The following is a 24,187-nucleotide window of genomic DNA, read 5'->3' as shown; positions in this document are numbered from 1 at the left end:
CTATTAGTTATATTGTAGCTAGCTTAGGGTTTATTTTACAGGCAAGTATTTAGTTTTAAATAGGAATTATTTAGTTATTAATAGTAGGTTTTATTTAGATTTATTTGAATTATATTTAAGTTAGGGGGTGTTAGGGTTAGGGTTAGACTTAGGTTTAGGGGTTAATAACTTTAGTATAGTGGCGGCGACGTTGGGGTCGGCAGATTAGGGGTTAATAATATTTAACTAGTGTTTGTGAGGCGGGAGGGCGTCGGTTTAGGGGTTAATATGTTTATTATAGTGGCGGCGATGTCGGGAGCGTCAGATTAGGGGTTAATAATTTTATTTTAGTGTTTGTGATGCGGGAGGGCCTCGGTTTAGGGGTTAATAGGTAGTTTATGGGTGTTAGTGTACTTTTTAGCACTTTAGTTATGAGTTTTATGCTACAGCTTTGTAGTGTAAAACTCATAACTACTAACTTTAGAATGCATTACGAATCATGCGGGATAGGTTGTACCGCTCACTTTTTGGCCTCCCAGAAAAAGCGTGTAATATCGGCGCTATGGAAGTCCCATTGAACAAAGACTTTACGCAAATGGAGTAAATTAATTTTAGTTAAGGCCAAAAAGTTTGCGGTACAGCTGTACCTACAATACTCGTAATAGCAGCGGTAGTGAAAAAGCAGCGTTATAACCCATAACGCTGCTTTTTTACTCATAATGCAAAACTCGTAATCTAGCCATTAGTTAGTTGTTAAGGCATGTGAGTTCAAGAAGCAAAACCAGCTATTTCAGATACAAAAATATTTTTATAACATCCCAATTGGAGTTAATTTATGCTGTTATCACTTGTTTACAAAGCATGCAAATATATTCATATTTTCAGTAGAGGTACAGGCACAAGGAGCTTTTGAAAATGACTAAATAAAGATAAAGAACCTGTTTGCAAGCAATTTAATACACTCCAACAGGTAAAATGGATCATTAAGAACAGACTAAAGGGGAGAAAAAATGACACTACAATGTCCATTTAAGAGTAAAAATCAATTGGCTTCAGAATGAAGTATATAAAGATGGTAGCTGCTTTTCCACTACACTTTATAACTAGTTATTTTTTACTAGCTCACTTAATTTCAGTGTTCACAGTTTAATACAAAATCAAATATGATTAAAATGAGAGTCCTGTAAATCTAATTAATAGAGGGATTCCCTTATCTCCAGATGCACAGACTTGCTTATGAAATGTTCCAGCAGTGCTCAGCTCTACATGCAAAGCAATAACAGCTTAGATACAAAGGGAATAAACCGACAGCTCAGATCATAATTTAGTGAAGAGTGGTCCTTAAAGGGACATACAAGTGTAATAAGAAAATGCTCTGATATGTTAGTGCATGTTGTTACTTCACTATTACTCGCATATACTGTAACTATGCTTTTTAACCCCTGCAAAAGAGTTAGACACATAGTTAAAGTCAGCTCCATAAAAGCAATGGTTTAGATAAAGCATGCACTTTTAAAAGAGTTTTCACTTCTGTTACCAAATGCACTTTGTTCTTTTAGTAACCTTTGTTGAAAAGAATGCCTAGGTAGGGTCAGGAATATCCATGCACTACTGGGAGCTAGCTGAACACATCTGGTGAACCAGCGACAAGAGGCATATAAATGTTGCCACCAATCACCAGTTAGCTCCTGAGCCTACCTAGGTATTCTTTTCAGCAAAGGATACCAAGTAAAAATGCAATAATAAAATGCTCTAATACATTAGAATATGGTGTTTTTGCACATAAGGTCCTTTAATCTATTTATATTTGGAGCTAAAATAAAATCTGACAGTCATATAAATTCACAGTCCATTCCTGTCTCTAAAGTTCCTATTTCTCTTGTAAGGTGTATCCAGTCCACGGATTCATCCATTACTTGTGGGATATTCTCCTTCCCAACAGGAAGCTGCAAGAGGATCACCCACAGCAGAGCTGTCTATATAGCTCCTCCCCTAACTGCCACCTCTAGTCATTCTCTTGCAGCTCTCGACAAGGGAAGTAGCTAGAGAGATGTGGTGAATTAGTGTAGTTTATCTTCAATCAAAAGTTTGTTATTTTTAAATGGTGCCGGCATTGTACTGTTTTTTACCTCAGGCAGAAATTAGAAGAAGAATTTGCCTGAGGTTTTTGATGATCTTAGCAGGTTGTAACTAAGGTCCACTGCTGTTCTCACACATAACTGAAGAGTATGAGGAAACTTCAGCTGGGAGAACGGCCTGCAGAATTAACTGCCCTGAGGTATGTTCAGTATATTATTTTCTAGAGGATGATAAGAACTAGAAAATGCTGACAGTGCCTGATATAGTTAAGGTAAGCCTGATTGCAGTGATTTAATAAACGACTGGCATCATGCTTGCAGTAAAAAGTATTTTTCATATTACTTTCTATTATGGCTTAGTATGTAAAACGTTTGCATTTATATAAAGAACATTTTTTACTGAGGTGATAAATCTTTGTTTGGGGCCTAGTTTTCCACATGGCTGTAATTTTACTCCTAGGAATAGTTTTTTAAGGCCCTCTGACTTTGAGTGCATGGTGGGAGGGGCCTATTTTCACGCTCTAATTGCGCAGTTGTTTTTACATTCTGAGACATCCAGCTTCCCTGAAGGAGTCCCCTGACATATTGGGCCTCTGTAAAGGGTTTTTGTGCCTACAAAAGTCGTTTTATGGGAAGGTAGGAGCCACAGTAGAGCTGTGGCAGTTTGCTTGTGACTGTTTTAACGGTTTTTACTGTTTTTTTGCTTCGTTTTTGAACCTGAGGGGTTAATCATCCATTTGCAAGTGGGTGCAATGCTATTTTAGTCTATTATATACACTGTAAAAATTTCATAGAGTTAACTGCTTTTTTCACTGTTTTGCAGTTTTTGTGTTTGGTTTTTTCCCTTAAAGGCACAGTACCGTTTTTTATAATCTGCTTTTTCACATTAATTAAAGTGTTTTCAAAGCTTGCTGGTCTCATTACTAGTCTGTTAAGCATGTCTGACATAGAGGAAACTCCTTGTTCATTATGTTTAGAAGCCATTGTGGAACCCCCTCTTAGAATGTGTACCAAATGCACTGATCTTACTATAAGTTATAAAGACCATATTCTGGCTTTAAAAGATTTATCAAAAAAAAAAAGAGAGAGAGAGATGCACTCAGCTGAGACAGAACAAAAGCTGGAAAAACTTCCGTGCCTGTTCATTTTATTATAGTGTGTCACTCAGGGTGCATACTCTTTTAGCACACTATGCCCCTTCACAGAGAAAAAATATCCTGTAGCATATCAGTCTGATCCTGCCCAGGATTTTTTTTTTTTTTTTTTTATTTATGCAAATTGCTCTTGGGTCTCCCTAAGAGTAAAAGGGGAAACCAGACGTGGACTCCTTGCACACATGCCCTTAGAGAGATGCGACTGCACCTCACTGACGAGGCCCACATAAGGCCGAAACGATCGTCTGGGGTTGTTGTTTTCTCTTGTTCAGAGAAGAATTGCCTGGTATTTCGGCGCTGGACTGTCTTTGGGCAGGGTCAGACTGATATGCTACAGGATATTTTTTCTCTGTGAAGGGGCATAGTGTGCTAAAAGAGTATGCACCCTGAGTGACACACTATAATAAAATGAACAGGCACGGAAGTTTTTCCAGCTTTTGTTCTGTCTCAGCTGAGTGCATCTCTCTCTCTCTTTTTTATTTATGCAAATTGCTCTTGGGTCTCCCTAAGAGTAAAAGGGGAAACCAGACGTGGACTCCTTGCACACATGCCCTTAGAGAGATGCGACTGCACCTCACTGACGAGGCCCACATAAGGCCGAAACGATCGTCTGGGGTTGTTGTTTTCTCTTGTTCAGAGAAGAATTGCCTGGTATTTCGGCGCTGGACTGTCTTTGGGCAGGGTCAGACTGATATGCTACAGGATATTTTTTCTCTGTGAAGGGGCATAGTGTGCTAAAAGAGTATGCACCCTGAGTGACACACTATAATAAAATGAACAGGCACGGAAGTTTTTCCAGCTTTTGTTCTGTCTCAGCTGAGTGCATCTCTCTCTCTCTTTTTTATTTATGCAAATTGCTCTTGGGTCTCCCTAAGAGTAAAAGGGGAAACCAGACGTGGACTCCTTGCACACATGCCCTTAGAGAGATGCGACTGCACCTCACTGACGAGGCCCACATAAGGCCGAAACGATCGTCTGGGGTTGTTGTTTTCTCTTGTTCAGAGAAGAATTGCCTGGTATTTCGGCGCTGGACTGTCTTTGGGCAGGGTCAGACTGATATGCTACAGGATATTTTTTCTCTGTGAAGGGGCATAGTGTGCTAAAAGAGTATGCACCCTGAGTGACACACTATAATAAAATGAACAGGCACGGAAGTTTTTCCAGCTTTTGTTCTGTCTCAGCTGAGTGCATCTCTCTCTCTCTTTTTTATTTATGCAAATTGCTCTTGGGTCTCCCTAAGAGTAAAAGGGGGAAACCAGACGTGGACTCCTTGCACACATGCCCTTAGAGAGATGCGACTGCACCTCACTGACGAGGCCCACATAAGGCCGAAACGATCGTCTGGGGTTGTTGTTTTCTCTTGTTCAGAGAAGAATTGCCTGGTATTTCGGCGCTGGACTGTCTTTGGGCAGGGTCAGACTGATATGCTACAGGATATTTTTTCTCTGTGAAGGGGCATAGTGTGCTAAAAGAGTATGCACCCTGAGTGACACACTATAATAAAATGAACAGGCACGGAAGTTTTTCCAGCTTTTGTTCTGTCTCAGCTGAGTGCATCTCTCTCTCTCTCTTTTTTATTTATGCAAATTGCTCTTGGGTCTCCCTAAGAGTAAAAGGGGAAACCAGACGTGGACTCCTTGCACACATGCCCTTAGAGAGATGCGACTGCACCTCACTGACGAGGCCCACATAAGGCCGAAACGATCGTCTGGGGTTGTTGTTTTCTCTTGTTCAGAGAAGAATTGCCTGGTATTTCGGCGCTGGACTGTCTTTGGGCAGGGTCAGACTGATATGCTACAGGATATTTTTTCTCTGTGAAGGGGCATAGTGTGCTAAAAGAGTATGCACCCTGAGTGACACACTATAATAAAATGAACAGGCACGGAAGTTTTTCCAGCTTTTGTTCTGTCTCAGCTGAGTGCATCTCTCTCTCTCTTTTTTATTTATGCAAATTGCTCTTGGGTCTCCCTAAGAGTAAAAGGGGAAACCAGACGTGGACTCCTTGCACACATGCCCTTAGAGAGATGCGACTGCACCTCACTGACGAGGCCCACATAAGGCCGAAACGATCGTCTGGGGTTGTTGTTTTCTCTTGTTCAGAGAAGAATTGCCTGGTATTTCGGCGCTGGACTGTCTTTGGGCAGGGTCAGACTGATATGCTACAGGATATTTTTTCTCTGTGAAGGGGCATAGTGTGCTAAAAGAGTATGCACCCTGAGTGACACACTATAATAAAATGAACAGGCACGGAAGTTTTTCCAGCTTTTGTTCTGTCTCAGCTGAGTGCATCTCTCTCTCTCTTTTTTATTTATGCAAATTGCTCTTGGGTCTCCCTAAGAGTAAAAGGGGAAACCAGACGTGGACTCCTTGCACACATGCCCTTAGAGAGATGCGACTGCACCTCACTGACGAGGCCCACATAAGGCCGAAACGATCGTCTGGGGTTGTTGTTTTCTCTTGTTCAGAGAAGAATTGCCTGGTATTTCGGTGCTGGACTGTCTTTGGGCAGGGTCAGACTGATATGCTACAGGATATTTTTTCTCTGTGAAGGGGCATAGTGTGCTAAAAGAGTATGCACCCTGAGTGACACACTATAATAAAATTAACAGGCACGGAAGTTTTTCCAGCTTTTGTTCTGTCTCAGCTGAGTGCATCTCTCTCTCTCTTTTTTATTTATGCAAATTGCTCTTGGGTCTCCCTAAGAGTAAAAGGGGAAACCAGACGTGGACTCCTTGCACACATGCCCTTAGAGAGATGCGACTGCACCTCACTGACGAGGCCCACATAAGGCCGAAACGATCGTCTGGGGTTGTTGTTTTCTCTTGTTCAGAGAAGAATTGCCTGGTATTTCGGCGCTGGACTGTCTTTGGGCAGGGTCAGACTGATATGCTACAGGATATTTTTTCTCTGTGAAGGGGCATAGTGTGCTAAAAGAGTATGCACCCTGAGTGACACACTATAATAAAATGAACAGGCACGGAAGTTTTTCCAGCTTTTGTTCTGTCTCAGCTGAGTGCATCTCTCTCTCTCTTTTTTATTTATGCAAATTGCTCTTGGGTCTCCCTAAGAGTAAAAGGGGAAACCAGACGTGGACTCCTTGCACACATGCCCTTAGAGAGATGCGACTGCACCTCACTGACGAGGCCCACATAAGGCCGAAACGATCGTCTGGGGTTGTTGTTTTCTCTTGTTCAGAGAAGAATTGCCTGGTATTTCGGCGCTGGACTGTCTTTGGGCAGGGTCAGACTGATATGCTACAGGATATTTTTTCTCTGTGAAGGGGCATAGTGTGCTAAAAGAGTATGCACCCTGAGTGACACACTATAATAAAATGAACAGGCACGGAAGTTTTTCCAGCTTTTGTTCTGTCTCAGCTGAGTGCATCTCTCTCTCTCTTTTTTATTTATGCAAATTGCTCTTGGGTCTCCCTAAGAGTAAAAGGGGAAACCAGACGTGGACTCCTTGCACACATGCCCTTAGAGAGATGCGACTGCACCTCACTGACGAGGCCCACATAAGGCCGAAACGATCGTCTGGGGTTGTTGTTTTCTCTTGTTCAGAGAAGAATTGCCTGGTATTTCGGCGCTGGACTGTCTTTGGGCAGGGTCAGACTGATATGCTACAGGATATTTTTTCTCTGTGAAGGGGCATAGTGTGCTAAAAGAGTATGCACCCTGAGTGACACACTATAATAAAATGAACAGGCACGGAAGTTTTTCCAGCTTTTGTTCTGTCTCAGCTGAGTGCATCTCTCTCTCTCTTTTTTATTTATGCAAATTGCTCTTGGGTCTCCCTAAGAGTAAAAGGGGAAACCAGACGTGGACTCCTTGCACACATGCCCTTAGAGAGATGCGACTGCACCTCACTGACGAGGCCCACATAAGGCCGAAACGATCGTCTGGGGTTGTTGTTTTCTCTTGTTCAGAGAAGAATTGCCTGGTATTTCGGCGCTGGACTGTCTTTGGGCAGGGTCAGACTGATATGCTACAGGATATTTTTTCTCTGTGAAGGGGCATAGTGTGCTAAAAGAGTATGCACCCTGAGTGACACACTATAATAAAATGAACAGGCACGGAAGTTTTTCCAGCTTTTGTTCTGTCTCAGCTGAGTGCATCTCTCTCTCTCTTTTTTATTTATGCAAATTGCTCTTGGGTCTCCCTAAGAGTAAAAGGGGAAACCAGACGTGGACTCCTTGCACACATGCCCTTAGAGAGATGCGACTGCACCTCACTGACGAGGCCCACATAAGGCCGAAACGATCGTCTGGGGTTGTTGTTTTCTCTTGTTCAGAGAAGAATTGCCTGGTATTTCGGCGCTGGACTGTCTTTGGGCAGGGTCAGACTGATATGCTACAGGATATTTTTTCTCTGTGAAGGGGCATAGTGTGCTAAAAGAGTATGCACCCTGAGTGACACACTATAATAAAATGAACAGGCACGGAAGTTTTTCCAGCTTTTGTTCTGTCTCAGCTGAGTGCATCTCTCTCTCTCTTTTTTATTTATGCAAATTGCTCTTGGGTCTCCCTAAGAGTAAAAGGGGAAACCAGACGTGGACTCCTTGCACACATGCCCTTAGAGAGATGCGACTGCACCTCACTGACGAGGCCCACATAAGGCCGAAACGATCGTCTGGGGTTGTTGTTTTCTCTTGTTCAGAGAAGAATTGCCTGGTATTTCGGCGCTGGACTGTCTTTGGGCAGGGTCAGACTGATATGCTACAGGATATTTTTTCTCTGTGAAGGGGCATAGTGTGCTAAAAGAGTATGCACCCTGAGTGACACACTATAATAAAATGAACAGGCACGGAAGTTTTTCCAGCTTTTGTTCTGTCTCAGCTGAGTGCATCTCTCTCTCTCTTTTTTATTTATGCAAATTGCTCTTGGGTCTCCCTAAGAGTAAAAGGGGAAACCAGACGTGGACTCCTTGCACACATGCCCTTAGAGAGATGCGACTGCACCTCACTGACGAGGCCCACATAAGGCCGAAACGATCGTCTGGGGTTGTTGTTTTCTCTTGTTCAGAGAAGAATTGCCTGGTATTTCGGCGCTGGACTGTCTTTGGGCAGGGTCAGACTGATATGCTACAGGATATTTTTTCTCTGTGAAGGGGCATAGTGTGCTAAAAGAGTATGCACCCTGAGTGACACACTATAATAAAATGAACAGGCACGGAAGTTTTTCCAGCTTTTGTTCTGTCTCAGCTGAGTGCATCTCTCTCTCTCTTTTTTATTTAAAAGATTTATCACCAGAGAAAATTGACAAGGGGGAAGTTATGCCGACTAACTCTCCCCACGTGTCAGAGCCTATAACTCCCGCTCAAAGGGCGCCAAGTACATCTAACGCGCCCATTGCGTATACTTTACAAGACATGGCGGCAGTTATGAATCATACTCTTATAGAAGTATTGTCCAAACTGCCAGGGTTACAAGGAAAGCGAGACAGCTCTGGGGCTAGAACAAATACAGAGCTCTCTGACGCTTTAGTAGCTATGTCCGATATACCCTCACAATGTGCAGAAGCCGAAGAAGGAGTGATCTGTGGGTGATTTTTCTGACTCAGGGAAGACACTTCAACCTGATTCTGATATGTCTACATTTAAATTTAAGCTTGAACACCTCCGCATGTTGCTCAGGGAGGTTTTAGCAACTCTGGATGACTGTGACGCCATTGTAGTCCGAGAGAAATTGTGTAAATTGGATAAATACTACGCAGTGCCTGTTTACACTGATGTTTTTCCAAAACCTAAGAGGTTTTCAGAAATTATTACTAAGGAATGGGATAGACCAGGTTTACCGTTCTCTCCCCCTCCTGTTTTTAAAAAGATGCTTCCCATAGATACCGCTACATGGGACTTGTGGCAAACGGTCCCTAAGGTGGAGGGAGCAGTCTCTACTCTAGCGAAGCATACAACTATCCCTGTCGAGGACAGTTGTGCTTTTCTAGATCCAATGGACAAAAAATTAGAGGGTTACCTTAAGAAAATTTTTATTCAACAAGGTTTTATTCTCCAGCCCCTTGCATGCATTGCCCCTGTCACTGCTGCTGCGGCCTTCTGGTTTGAGTCTCTAGAAGAAGCTCTACAGGTAGAAACCCCATTGGATGATATCCTTGACAAGCTTAAAGCTCTTAAGCTAGCCAATTAATTTGTTTCTGACGCCGTTGTTCATTTAACCAAATTAACGGCTAAGAATTCAGGTTTTGCTATTCAGGCGCATAGAGCGCTATGGCTTAAATCCTGGTCAGCTGACGTTACTTCAAAGTCGAAGCTTCTCAACATTCCCTTCAAGGGGCAGACCCTATTCGGGCCTGGACTGAAGGAGATCATTTCTGATATTACTGGAGGAAAAGGTCACCCCCTTCCTCAGGATAGGTCCAACAAATTAAGGACCAAACAGCCTAATTTTTGTGCCTTTCAAAACTTCAAGAGTGGCGCAGCTTCAACTTCCTCTAATACAAAACAAGAGGGAAATTTTGCCCAGTCCAAGCCGGTCTGGAGACCTAACCAGGCTTGGAACAAAGGAAAGCAGACCAAAAAACTTGCTGCTGCCTCTAAGACAGCATGAAAGATCAGCCCCCGATCCGGTAACGGATCTAGTAGGGGGCAGACTTTCTCTCTTCGCCCAGGCTTGGGCAAGAGATGTCCAGGATCCCTGGGCGTTGGAAATTGTGTCCCAGGGATATCTTCTGGACTTCAAAGCTTCTTCCCCAAAAGGAAGATTTCACCTCTCACAATTATCTGCAAACCAGATAAAGAGAGAGGCATTCTTACATTGTGTTCAAGACCTCCTACTTATGGGAGTGATCCACCCATTTCCAAAGGAGGAACAGAGGCAAGGCTTCTATTCAAATCTGTTTGTGGTTCCCAAGAAAGAGGGAACCTTCAGACCAATCTTAGATCTCAAGATCCTAAACAAATTTCTCAGGGTCCCATCATTCAAGAAGGAGACTATTCGAACCATCCTACCTATGATCCAGGAGGGTCAATATATGACTACCGTGGACTTAAAGGATGCTTATCTGCACATTCCGATACACAGAGATCATCATCGGTTTCTCAGGTTCGACTTCCTAGACAGGCATTACCAGTTTGTGGCTCTTCCCTTTGGGTTAGTTACGGCACCAAGAATCTTTACAAAGGTTCTGGGGTCACTCCTAGCGGTCCTAAGGCCGCGGGGTATAGCAGTAGCCCCTTACCTAGACGACATTCTAATACAGGCGTCGAATTTTCAAATCGCCAGGTCCCATACAGACATTGTTCTGGCATTCCTGAGGTCGCATGGGTGGAAAGTGAACGAAGAAAAGAGTTCTCTATCCCCTCTCACAAGAGTTTCCTTCCTAGGAACTCTGATAGATTCTGTAGAAATGAAGATTTACCTGACAGAGGCCAGGTTGTCAAAACTTCTTAATTCCTGCCGTGTTGTTTATTCTACTTCTTGCCCTTCAGTGGCTCAGTGTATGGAAGTAATCGGCTTAATGGTAGCGGCAATGGACATAGTGCCGTTTGCCCGCCTACATCTCAGACCGCTGCAACTCTGCATGCTCAGTCAGTGAAATGGGGATTACACAGATTTGTCCCCTCTACTGAATCTGGATCAAGAGACCAGGGATTCTCTTCTCTGGTGGCTATCTCGGGTCCATCTGGACAATAGTAACGACAGATGCCAGCCTTCTGGGCTGGGGTGCAGTCTGGAACTCCCTGAAAGCTCAGGGCTTGTGGACTCAGGAGGAGACACTCCTTCCGATAAACATTCTGGAACTAAGAGCGATATTCAATGCTCTTCAGGCTTGGCCTCAGCTAGCTGCGGTCAGGTTCATCAGATTTCAGTCTGACAATATCACAACTGTAGCCTACATCAACCATCAAGGGGGAACAAGGAGTTCCCTAGCAATGTTGGAGGTTTCAAAAATAATTCTATGGGCAGAGGTTCACTCTTGCCATCTATCAGCTATCCATATCCCAGGAGTAGAGAACTGGGAGGCGGATTTTCTAAGTCGACAGACTTTTCATCCGGGGGAGTGGGAACTCCATCCGGAGATGTTTGCACAGTTGATTCAACTTTGGGGCAAACCAGAACTGGATCTCATGGCGTCTCGTCAGAACGCCAAGCTTCCTTGTTACGGATCCAGGTCCAGGGATCCCAAGGCAGCGCTGATAGATGCTCTAGCAGCGCCTTGGTCTTTCAACCTGGCTTATGTGTTTCCAGCGTTTCCTCTGCTCCCTCGTCTGATTGCCAAGATCAAGCAGGAGAGAGCTTCAGTGATTTTGATAGCACCTGCGTGGCCATGCAGGACTTGGTATGCAGATCTGGTGGACATGTCATCCCTTCCACCATGGACTCTACCACTGAGGCAGGACCTTCTACTTCAGGGTCCTTTCAACCATCCAAATCTAATTTCTCTGCGTCTGACTGTTTGGAGATTGAACGCTTGATTTTATCAAAATGTGGTTTCTCTGAGTCGGTCATTGATACCCTAATTCAGGCTCGAAAGCCTGTCACCAGGAAAATTTATCATAAGATATGGTGTAAATATCTTCATTGGTGTGAATCCAAGGGTTACTCATGGAGTAAAGTCAGGATTCCCAGAATATTATCTTTTCTCCAAGAAGGATTGGAGAAGGGATTGCCAGCTAGTTCCTTAAAGGGACAGATTTCTGCTCTGTCTATTCTTTTGCACAAGCGTCTGGCGGATGTTCCAGACGTTCAAGCGTTTTGTCAGGCTTTAGTTAGAATCAAGCCTGTGTTTAAACCTGTTGCTCCACCATGGAGTTTAAATTTAGTTCTTAAAGTTCTTCAAGGGGCTCCGTTTGAACCTCTTCATTCCATAGATATCAAGCTTTTATCTTGGAAAGTTCTGTTTCTGGTAGCTATCTCTTCGGCTCGAAGAGTTTCAGAGTTATCTGCCTTGCAGTGTGATTCACCTTATCTGATCTTCCATGCAGATAAGGTAGTTTTGCGTACCAAACCTGGGTTTCTTCCTAAGGTGGTATCTAATAAGAATATCAATCAGGAGATTGTTGTTCCGTCACTGTGTCCTAATCCTTCTTCAAAGAAAGAACGTCTTTTACACAATCTTGACGTGGTTCGTTCATTAAAGTTTTATTTACAAGCTACTAAAGATTTTCGTCAAACATCTGCATTGTTTGTTGTCTACTCTGGACAGAGGAAAGGCCAAAAGGCTTCAGCAACTTCTCTTTCCTTTTGGTTAAGAAGTATAATCCGCTTAGCTTATGAGACTGCTGGCCAGCAGCCTCCTGAAAGAATTACAGCTCATTCCACTAGAGCGGTGGCTTCCACATGGGCTTTTAAAAATGAGGCTTCTGTTGAACAGATTTGTAAGGCGGCGACTTGGTCTTCGCTTCATACTTTTTCTAAATTCTACAAATTTGATACTTTTACTTCTTCGGAGGCTATTTTTGGGAGAAAGGTCTTACAGGCAGTGGTGCCTTCCGTTTAAGCGCCTGCCTTGTCCCTCCCTTCATCCGTGTCCTATAGCTTTGGTATTGGTATCCCACAAGTAATGGATGAATCCGTGGACTGGATACACCTTACAAGAGAAAACAAAATTTATGCTTACCTGATGAATTTATTTCTCTTGTGGTGTATACAGTCCACGGCCCGCCCTGACATTTTAAGGCAGGTGTTTTTTATTTTTAAACTACAGTCACCACTGCACCCTATAGTTTCTCCTTTCTCTTGCTTGTCTTCGGTCGAATGACTGGAGGTGGCAGTTAGGGGAGGAGCTATATAGACAGCTCTGCTGTGGGTGATCCTCTTGCAGCTTCCTGTTGGGAAGGAGAATATCCCACAAGTAATGGATGAATCCGTGGACTGGATACACCACAAGAGAAATAAATTTATCAGGTAAGCATACATTTTGTTTTTTTCTACGCAGTGCTTAACTACAGCTCATCCTTTGTTATTGGCTGTACATAAATATAACATGTGACCTTAGTATCCAATTAAAGGGACAGTAAAGGCAAGAATAAGCTTTTATGGTTCAGAACATGGGATTTTAAACAATTTACTTATCTACTTACTATTATCAAGTTTGCTTTATTTTCTTGGTTTGTGTCTAACACGTGTAGCCTCCTTATAACAAATGCTTTTTTGTATGTTTTGTTTTAAAAGAAAATTGACATCACCAATAAAGTTGTTGCTGAGCTGCTATCAAAAACTACAGAATATCTACAGCCAAATCCAGGTAAAGACTTATACAGAATACATAGAGCAAGGTATTTAGGTATTATCTATACTAAGGATGGCCAACTGGCGGCTCATGGGCCACATGTGGCCCTCTGCACTAGTTTTTGGGGCCCTTGGAAAAAAAGGACTAAAAATATAAACTTTGGGGGCCACTTATGGGTGGCCAGAACTCCCAAGAATACTCTTGAGGGGTAACAACAGACAGAGGACATTATGCAACCTTAGCTAAATCTGTCTGTGTGTAACTGGACATTTTTAGGAAATATATTATTGTTTGTGTGTTTAATACCCATAAATGTCTATATAAATGTATAAATAAATGTATAAATAAATGTATATATAAATGTATAAATAAATGTATATATAAATGTATATATAAATGTATAAATAAATAAATATATATATATAAATGTATAAATAAATGTATCTATAAATGTATATATGTGGTGCTTACAACTTCTAAAATAATGATCTGTGGCCCTCATATGTTAGAAAGTTGTTCCTCACTGATCTTTACAACCAGTATCATTTTCCACTGTCTGATTTATTTCGGGCTTCTATATTGTTCCACACCAGACAATATACACAGCATGTTAGCACGTTCTGATGAATAAATAATTGTCAGCTAGATTACGAGTTTGGCGTTATGAGTGAAAATGCTTTGTTATGGCCCATAACGATGCTTTTTCCTTAACGCCGCTATTACAAGTCTTGTCAGAATAGCTGTACCGCACACTTTTTTGGCCGCACAGTACCGCACTTTAAGAAAAGTCCTTTTTCAATGGGACTTCCATAGCGGCGGTATTACAAGTTTTGCTGTGAGGCCAAAAAGTGAGCTGTACAGCCTAAAATGACAAGATCCATACCGCCATCTAATGTCAGTAGTTATGAGTTTTATGCTACAAAGCTGTAACATAAAACTCATAACTAAACTGTCACAAAGTTCACTAAAACCAATAAACTACCTATTAACCCCTAAACTGAGGCCCTCCCACATCGCAAACACTATAATAAAATTATTAACCCCTAATCTGCCGCTCTGGACATTGCCGCCACTGAAAAATTTATTAACCCCTATTCCGCAGCTTCCCGACATCGTCGCCACTATAATAAACCTATTAACCCCTAAACCGCCGACCTCCCACATCGCAAACACTATTTAAATATTTGAAATATGAGGTGACCGCACCACCCAATATTAGATAATATGCTCAGGCACGGGATAAAGTCCGGTCCCAGACTAAATAATAATAAAAAATCAAGAATCCCAGCCAATGAGTCTTAGAAAAAAGAAGTTTAATTCTTCAACAAAGGATATATTCCAGTGTGATCTTTCACACTACGCAATTATAACAAACATAGGGGAAATATATGATGCAAGTTCATTCAAATCCACACATACCCCATCCACCAAACACATCCGTACCAAAACAATCAGCACCAAATATAGAAAAGAAAAAAGCAGCAAATAGTGAAGAAATAGAAAAATCAATAACACCCCCAGGGCGTCCCCAGGGAGTGCAAACAAACACCACCAAATTAGGACTCATGTAATGTTATAACCATCAGAGAGTGTCCGCTTGATCCGTAACTCTGTAACATTATATATCACAAGAATGTCTCATTAGGTTGCGGATACTCCAACTGTAACTGTGTGTAGTCACTTGAAATAATAAACAGATAGCTTGTTGCCAGTGAGTTAGAACAGTCACAGAAAACGCAACATGTTACAGCATTTGTAATCCTTAATGAGTAAGTCCTACCGAGACCTCAATAACATATCCTGTAACTGTATCAATGTTATGGGTCTAATGTCCCTCCAAACTGCCCTGCTTCTGGCCACAAGTAGTATAGTGGGGAGCTATATACGTAATTCCGGCCCAAACACACACTCTAGAAAACTTCACTCGCGGTATCATATACTGCACCATGTATATGGTTCCTTACTGAAAAAGGATGTGGTACAACCCAAAATAGCATGTGCAGGAGCTGCGAGTATCTCATACCCTCGTGGCAGCTAGTAGCCTTTGGCTTGCTCAGATCGAAGACAAAACATGGATAACAGTGTTACCTACTTCAGTGCATGTATACTTTCCAGGTGATACCGTGAGACTCGTTCATCGCCGTATATTTTCAGTGTGGTTGTTGGGGCCCTCCAACGAAGAATTCTGTTCTCACCTCACGTATCAGGTTAGCATTTACCAGGAAAAATTTCCGTGGCCCAGACAGCAGGAGAGTAGGTCTCGGTGGTGGCGTCTGACCGTTCCGACGCGCGTTTCGGGACTCCGCCCCTTTTTCAAGGAATTCCTTGAGAAAGGGGCGGAGTCCCGAAACGCGCGTCGGAACGGTCAGACGCCACCACCGAGACCTACTCTCCTGCTGTCTGGGCCACGGAAATTTTTCCTGGTAAATGCTAACCTGATACGTGAGGTGAGAACAGAATTCTTCGTTGGAGGGCCCCAACAACCACACTGAAAATATACGGCGATGAACGAGTCTCACGGTATCACCTGGAAAGTATACATGCACTGAAGTAGGTAACACTGTTATCCATGTTTTGTCTTCGATCTGAGCAAGCCAAAGGCTACTAGCTGCCACGAGGGTATGAGATACTCGCAGCTCCTGCACATGCTATTTTGGGTTGTACCACATCCTTTTTCAGTAAGGAACCATATACATGGTGCAGTATATGATACCGCGAGTGAAGTTTTCTAGAGTGTGTGTTTGGGCCGGAATTACGTATATAGCTCCCCACTATGCTACTTGTGGCCAGAATCAGGGCAGTTTGGAGGGACATTAGACCCATAACATTGATACAGTTACAGGATATGTTATTGAGGTCTCGGTAGGACTTACTCATTAAGGATTACAAATGCTGTAACATGTTGCGCTTTCTGTGACTGTTCTAACTCACTGGCAACAAGCTATCTGTTTATTATTTCAAGTGACTACACACAGTTACAGTTGGAGTATCCGCAACCTAATGAGACATTCTTGTGATATATAATGTTACAGAGTTACGGATCAAGCGGACACTCTCTGATGGTTATAACATTACATGAGTCCTAATTTGGTGGTGTTTGTTTGCACTCCCTGGGGACGCCCTGGGGGTGTTATTGATTTTTCTATTTCTTCACTATTTGCTGCTTTTTTCTTTTCTATATTTGGTGCTGATTGTTTTGGTACGGATGTGTTTGGTGGATGGGGTATGTGTGGATTTGAATGAACTTGCATCATATATTTCCCCTATGTTTGTTATAATTGCGTAGTTTGAAAGATCACACTGGAATATATCCTTTGTTGAAGAATTAAACTTCTTTATTCTAAGACTCATTGGCTGGGATTCTTGATTTTTTACTATTTAAATATTATTAACCCCTAAGCTGCCGTCCACCCACACCGCCGCTATAATAAACCTATTAACCCCTAACCTAACCCTAACACCCCCTAACTTAAATATAATTAAAATAAATCTAAATAAAACTTACAATTATTACCTAAATAATTCCTATTTAAAACTAAATACTTACCTATAAAATAAAACCTAAGCTAGCTACAATATAACTAATAGTTACATTGTATCTAGCTTAGGTTTTATTTTTATTTCACAGGTAAGTTTGTATTTATTTTAACTAGGTAGACTAGTTAGTAAATAGTTATTAACTATTTACTAACTACCTAGCTAAAATAAATACAAACTTACCTGTAAAATAAAACCTAACCTGCCTTACACTAAATCCTAACATTACAATAAAATAAAATAAATTAAATTAATACAATACATTTATCTAAATTACAATAAAATAAACACTAAATTACCCAAAGAAATCAGCTCTTTTACCTGTAAAAAAAATACAAACACCGCCAACAGTAAACCCTATCTAAATAAACCTAAGCTCCCCATTGCCCTGAAAAGGGCATTTGGATGGGCATTGCCCTTAAAAGGGCATTTAGCTATTTTACATTGCCCAAACCCTAATCTAAAAATAAAACCTACCCAATAAACCCTTTAAAAAAAACTAACACTAACCCCTGACGATCCACTTACAGTTTTCGAAGACCAGACATCCATCCTTATCCAGACGGTAGAAGTCTTCATCCAAGCGGGCAGAAGTCCTCCTTGAAACTGGCAGAAGTCTTCATCCAAGCGGGCAGAAGTCTTCATCAAGACGGCATCTTCTATCTTCATCCATCCGGCATCTTCTATCTTCATCCATCCGACGCAGAGCGGGTCTATCTTCAAGACATCAGGCGCGGAGCATCCTCTTCTTCCGATGGTCAACGAAGAATCAGCCAATTGGAATTAAAGGGTAAGAAATCCTATTGGCTGTTGCAATCAGCCAATAGGATTGAGCTTTCATCCTATTGGCTGATCCAATCAGCCAACAGGATTGAGCTTGCATTCTATTGGCTGATTGGATCAGCCAATAGATTAAAGCTCAATCCTATTGGCTGATTGCAACAGCCAATAAGATGTTTTACCCTTTAATTACTATTGGCTGATAGAATTCTATCAACCAATCGGAATGTAAGGGCGCCATCTTAGATGACGTACCTTAAAGGGAAACTTCATTCCTCGTTGACCATCGGAAGAAGAGGATGCTCCGCGCCGGATGTCTTGAAGATGGAGTCGCTCAGCGCCGGATGGATAAAGATAGAAGATGCCATCTGGATGTAGACTTCTGCCCGCTTGGATGAAGACTTCTGCCGCCTAGATGAGGATGGATGTCCGGTCTTCGAAAACTGTAAGTGGATCGTCAGGGGTTAGAGTTAAGTTTTTTTAAGGGTTTATTGGGTGGGTTTTATTTTTAGATTAGGGTTTGGGCAGTAAAAGAGCTAAATGCCCTTTTAAGGGCAATGCCCATCCAAATGCCCTTTTCAGGGCAATGGTTAGCTTAGGTTTATTTAGATAGGTTTTTATTTGGGGGGTTTGGTTGTGTGGGTGGTGGGTTTTACTGTTGGGGGGTTGTTGTTTTTTTACAGGTAAAAGAGCTGATTTCTTTGGGGCAATGCCCCGCAAAAGGCCCTTTTTAGTGTAGGCTAGGGTTTTTTTTTTGGGGGGGGGGACGCTTTTTTTTTGATAGGACTATTAGATTAGGAGTAATTTTTTTTTCTTTTTGATAATTTCGTTTTTTATTTTGTGTAATTTAGTGTTTATTTATTTTTTTATTTAGATAAATGTATTGTATTAATTTAATTTATTTTATTCTATTGTTAGGTTTTAGTGTAAGGCAGGTTAGGTTTTATTTTACAGGTAAATTTGTATTTATTTTAACTAGGTAGCTAGTAAATAGTTAATAACTATTTACTAACTAGTCTACCTAGTTAAAATAAATACAAACTTACCTGTAAAATAAATAAAAAAAACCTAAGCTAGCTACAATATAACTATTAGTTATATTGTAGCTAGCTTAGGTTTCATTTTACAGGTAAGTATTTAGTTTTAAATTGGAATTATTTAGGTAATAATTGTAAGTTTTTTATTTAGATTTATTTTAATTATATTTAAGTTAGGGGGTGTTAGGGTTAGGGTTACGTTAGGGTTAGGTTTAGGGGTTAATAGGTTTATTATAGCGGCGGTGTGGGCAGACGGCAGATTAGGGGTTAATAATCTTTAAATAGTGTTTGCGATGCGGGAGGGCGGCGGTTTAGGGGTTAATAACTGTAATGTAAGTGGCGGCGATGTTAGGGGCAGCAGATTATGGGGTTAATAGTTTTATTTATGTGGCAGCGATGTTAAGGGTGGCAGATTAGTGGTTAATAGTTTTATGTAGGTGGCGAAGATGTCGGGGGCGGCAGATTAGGGGTGCTTAGACGTGGGGTTTATGTTAGGGTGTTAGGTTTAAAGGTAACTTTTTCTTTACCCATAGACATCAATGGGGCTGCGTTACGGAGCTTTTGTTTCCGCGGTCGCAGGTGTTAGGCTTTTTTTTTGCCGGCTCTGCCCATTGATGTCTATGGGGAAATGGTGCACGAGCACATAAAAACAGCGCTTGTATTTGGGTGAGGTATGTAGCTCAACGCAACCATATCGCCCGCACAAGCCTGCTTTTTGCAAACCTGTAATAGCAGCGCTATGAAAGGTGAGCGGTGAAAATAACGTACTTAGCGAGCAGCCATAATGCAAAACTCATAATCTGGCTGTGTATTTGTTATTACCATTACTATCACTTCATTTAATATTTGTTAAAAAAAAATGATGGTAAAGACTTGCATTTGGAGGAAACAGTGTAAATAGAATAGTCTGGTTACATGCTGACATATTTTTGAGAGCACAACCTATTGGTAGCTGGTTGAAAATGCCAATCTTGTCAACATTTAAAAATAAAATATGTGTAATACTGTACATTGCCAAAGTATTCAGACCCCTGAAAATGATCATTTTGTCTGAATTACAAATGATAAATACTGTACTCCAAATTTTTACAATATTTTTTATCTATTAAAAAATAGTCGTCTCTGAGTAGATATTTAAAAGAAAAAAACCCTGAAATATCTTGCATAAGTTTATTAATTTTTAGGTGACACACCATTTTCTGTAATAACGTTAGATATTTTGAGGTAAGTATCTATCAGCTTTGCACACTGGCAGGGAGTAACTTTTGCCTATTCTATTGGTACATTTGCTGCAGGTGGTTTAATGCCCATATTCTCAATAGCATTGAGATCAGGACTTTGAATGGGCCACTGTAGAATATTTATGCTTTTGTTCTTGAGCTGTTCCAGAGTAGCTTTTGCCGTGTGCTTGGGATCATTGTCCTCCTGAAAGGTGAACTTTATCCCAAACTTCGTCTTTTTTACAAACTAAAACAAGGATATTTTGCAGTATTGTCCTTTATTCTGTGCCATCCATTCTGAATCTTTCTTCATTTCTCACACAAGATTCTCAGGCCCCGCTGATGAGTTTATTGAGGCATGGGCAGTGGTTTGTTTGCCCCACACAAAGTCTTTCTTAGTCTCATCTGACCACAAAAGCTTTTCACATACCTTATCCGAGTCAGACTCATGCTGTACAGACTCCAGACGTCATATGGTTGGTTTTGTGTAACAGCTTCTCACATGCATCCTCCCATCACGGCCAGTTTGATGCAGAGCCCCTGACAGTGTTGACAGGTGCATATTTACTACAGCTTCATCCACTGATCTCTGTAGCTCATGTAAAGTGACTGATGTCCTCTTCTTGGCCCCTGACACAAGTCACCTCCTTGCTGAGTTTCTGGGGATAACCTTATCTTGGTAGTATCTGGGTGTTGGGATGTAGCCTCTACTTAAGTTCCTGGTAACTGATCCAGCAGTGCTAACTGGGATGTCCAAACACTTTGATATGACTTTCTACCTTTTCTAACGGATGAGTACTCTAAATCTTATAGTTGCAACTGTACAATCCCATCTTGTCTTGGCCTCCTATACACTAAACCTACCTCACAGAATAACTTACTTAGTGATAACCAGCACTGCAGACTTCCATTGATTCTAGGGCAAGTTGGTGTCAAGTTGGGTATCGGCTAAATTGTTCATGGCGAGTGGTCTTTATCTGGCTGGCTGTACAATATAACACGGGTTTAGACTGGCATACTTATGTTGAATATCAGTAGCAATGCCAATTACTGTTTTTCTTATCCTAAGTTTGTTTATTTGTACTATGTTAATCTTGTTTCCTGCTGTTAATTGTATTATTCCGTATTATTCAGGTTTTTTAAACATATGCACAAACTACATTAATCCCCCATGTTAGGATTGCAAAGCTGTACTTGTACTGATGCCCTATACGTGATAACGGGAAGTTGGATAGTTTATAGGCATCTTATGTTTTTTCTTTTCCATATCTATAACTAATACGTTTTCCCCTAGAGTGATACCAATTCGCAAGGGTTTATGCCCTCTCAGGTATTTCATAATTCCCCTCTTACACATGTAATAAGTAAAAAGAAATCTGGCTCAAATCAGTCTAAATTTTGAAGCTTATTATACCTCTAGATGATAGTTATTATATATATTGAATATAGGAATTCACATAGAAAATGCTGCGCATCTACTCTCCTTTGTGTAATATGTTTTTGAACCTATAAGTATTTTAGAGGGAGCGGCCTGTTGTTCATCAAAACCTGTTTCCCATTCCCAATATGTAGGTGTATCATGAAAGATGTCAGTTACGGATGTTTCCTCTCAAGGGAATCCCTCTGGCACAGTTTACAACATATTTAACTGTAACTCGCCTGTCTTAACACTGGTTGACCTATTATGATGCCATTAACCGTTTGTGATGTATACCTGTTATTGTGATCTAGCTCTCAGGCTGCCTATACTTTTTCCTCTGTGTCTAACTACGCACTATACCCATAAGCAGAATATGATTAATGTTTTAATCACTAGCTAAATTAGGGGGCAATAATTGTTACTCAGTTAGGACATCTAGTGATATCTATATATATTGAAGCGCAGTAAAGATTAAATATGGATTTGGCGCTCTAGTCCCTACAATACTGACCACCTAAAGATGACATCATATATTCTAAACCGATCTATTTAGGAGTTGATTCTAAGATATGCCTCATTTTATCATATGGCCGTAGACAAACCATGCCTTGTTACTGGGGAATTTGTGATGCCGTGCCTACAGGTTGTAATCCAGGAATAGCTGATCACTAAGACCTATCCAGTTTCTCATCATTGCTTGCACACCTGTCTTTGGGTATAGGGCCCATACCTGAGCGATATGGTTTAATTGCTTGACAAAGTTGAACACAAACCCACATTCAGTTTGATCCTGGTATACCGGCATTTTGGCTCTTAGTTTATACAGACACTATTAATAACGGGATTGCAGACCTTTTACTTTAGGCATTCTAATTCCATAGTGTTACAGTTACCGTCATACCTATTCATATATTTTCATTTTCATTTTTTATGCTTGGATGAGTGGGTTGGTGTGCAACATGGGGCAAATTTACAATTTGCTGCTGCGGCCATTAATATACAGTGACTCATAGCTTAATTGTAAAGCCTCCGACATGCTCTTAAGGCAGGCTGGACCTGCGCTCATCCCACAATGTAAGGCCTTACCATGCGCTACACCATGAATAAACCACATAAAGCATGTTCATTCCGAGAACATTGACCTTGAAACCCTCATGTGCCAGGTATCACCTTAGTTCAATATGTACCTAGTTTATTCCTATTCTTCCCTCTTATGCTCCTGAGACTGTATATTCCGTTCTCAACATACTTAAATCACCACCTCCCCCCCCCCCCCCACATAATAAACCTCCTATACCAGGAGGGTTAAATACGCGGTTTATCTAGCCTATAACGCACCCTATTTTCCTTATAAGTAAAACCTGCAGTACAACATAATATTGTCCTTTTTTCCATCCCTAGCTTAGAAAAGAATGTTAAAAAGAGGTTCTACCTTTAATATGTACTATATTATGTATGCTGTTCTCAATGTATTATCAAGATATTCTCACAATGTAACAATCAGCAATATGTTATTTCTAATATCTGTTGTACATGATTATATTATTGTACCTGTTGAAAAACCTGAATAATCCAAAATAGGTAGGCAGAAAACTGTGGAATATAATTATTTATTGAGCACAAACATAACAAAGTAGCAACGTTTCGAGAGTAAACCTCCCTTAATCATGCAATTAAGAACACTGATACAAAGTGAATTTATATACCCTACCGCCACAAGAGGGCAGTAATGAGTATTTACAAAGTTAACTAGTTCATATACTTAACACTAAGCAATCCTTAAAACAGTGTTAGATGAACTTAACATAAAACAGAAGCATATGTAGATATTTTTTATAAACAAAAGAATTAATGAAAAAATCAATTTATAAAGCTATACTCTAATAAGTTCACATATCCAAAAGGTTTTTAAACATCTACAATATAAAATATTACCAGCAAGAACAGGAAAATATCACAAAATGTTAAAAAATATACCAATGAATATAAATATATAAACAGGAATATACATTTATGTTCTTATAAAAATACAGAGAGATCCCAATCCCTATTCATACCACCAGGCTCTCTAGTGCCTAATTCATAGATCCAAAAAACTTTCCCTTTGTTTCAATAATAGATTTCTGTCACCACCCCTCCTTGGTCTAGGGACAAATTCAATGATCTGAAAACGTAGCTGATTAACAGCATGTCCCATTTCTGAGAAATTACATGAGACAGGGGCAAGTACATTGTTGTTTCTAACAGAACTCTTGTGTTAGATAATTCTGTTTCTGATGGAGCGAGTAGTCTCGCCCACATAGCCACGCCCACAAGGGCATTTAACAAGATATACCACATATTGAGTATTGCAAGTATGGAACTCATTAATTTTATACCTTTTACCAGATTTAGGATGAGAAAAAGATGACCCTTTGGTAATATTTCCACAGCAGGAACAGTCAAGGCAGGGAAAACAACCATAAAAATATAATTATTTAAAAAAAATAAAAAAAATCTCTAAAATTAGACATTTCCTTACACAAGACAACTATTTTACTCCAGTCTCTGATCCTTCCCCATCTCGACTATTGCAACTCCGTCCTCTCTGGTCTACCTAGCTGCCACCTAGCTCCTTTACAATCCATAATAAATGCCTCTGCCAGGCTCATCTTCCTTACACTTCGCTCTTCATCTGCTGCACCTCTCTGCCAATCCCTTCACTGGCTTCCTCTTGCCTCCAGGATTAAACACAAAATCCTCACTCTGACATAGAAAGCCCTCAACTGCACTGCTCCCCCCCCTACATCTCATACC

The 24,187-nt window shown here is 41.0% G+C and overlaps 1 protein-coding gene across 2 annotated transcripts in view; it reads left to right on the top strand.

Moving 5' to 3' along the window:
- The window catches only part of SH3GL3 (SH3 domain containing GRB2 like 3, endophilin A3), a 394,383-nt gene that overhangs the window by 238,088 nt on the left and 132,108 nt on the right, over positions 1-24,187 (top strand). For both annotated transcript variants that reach the window (XM_053717414.1, XM_053717415.1), the window contains one exon: positions 13,340-13,412. In XM_053717414.1, the coding sequence (XP_053573389.1) occupies positions 13,340-13,412 (73 nt within the window). The remainder of the gene's footprint in view (positions 1-13,339; positions 13,413-24,187) is intronic.

Source organism: Bombina bombina, chromosome 6 (assembly GCF_027579735.1).
Source record: "Bombina bombina isolate aBomBom1 chromosome 6, aBomBom1.pri, whole genome shotgun sequence".
Classification (NCBI taxonomy): Eukaryota; Metazoa; Chordata; class Amphibia; order Anura; family Bombinatoridae; genus Bombina; species Bombina bombina.
This window is presented reverse-complemented; position numbering and strand designations above follow the sequence as displayed.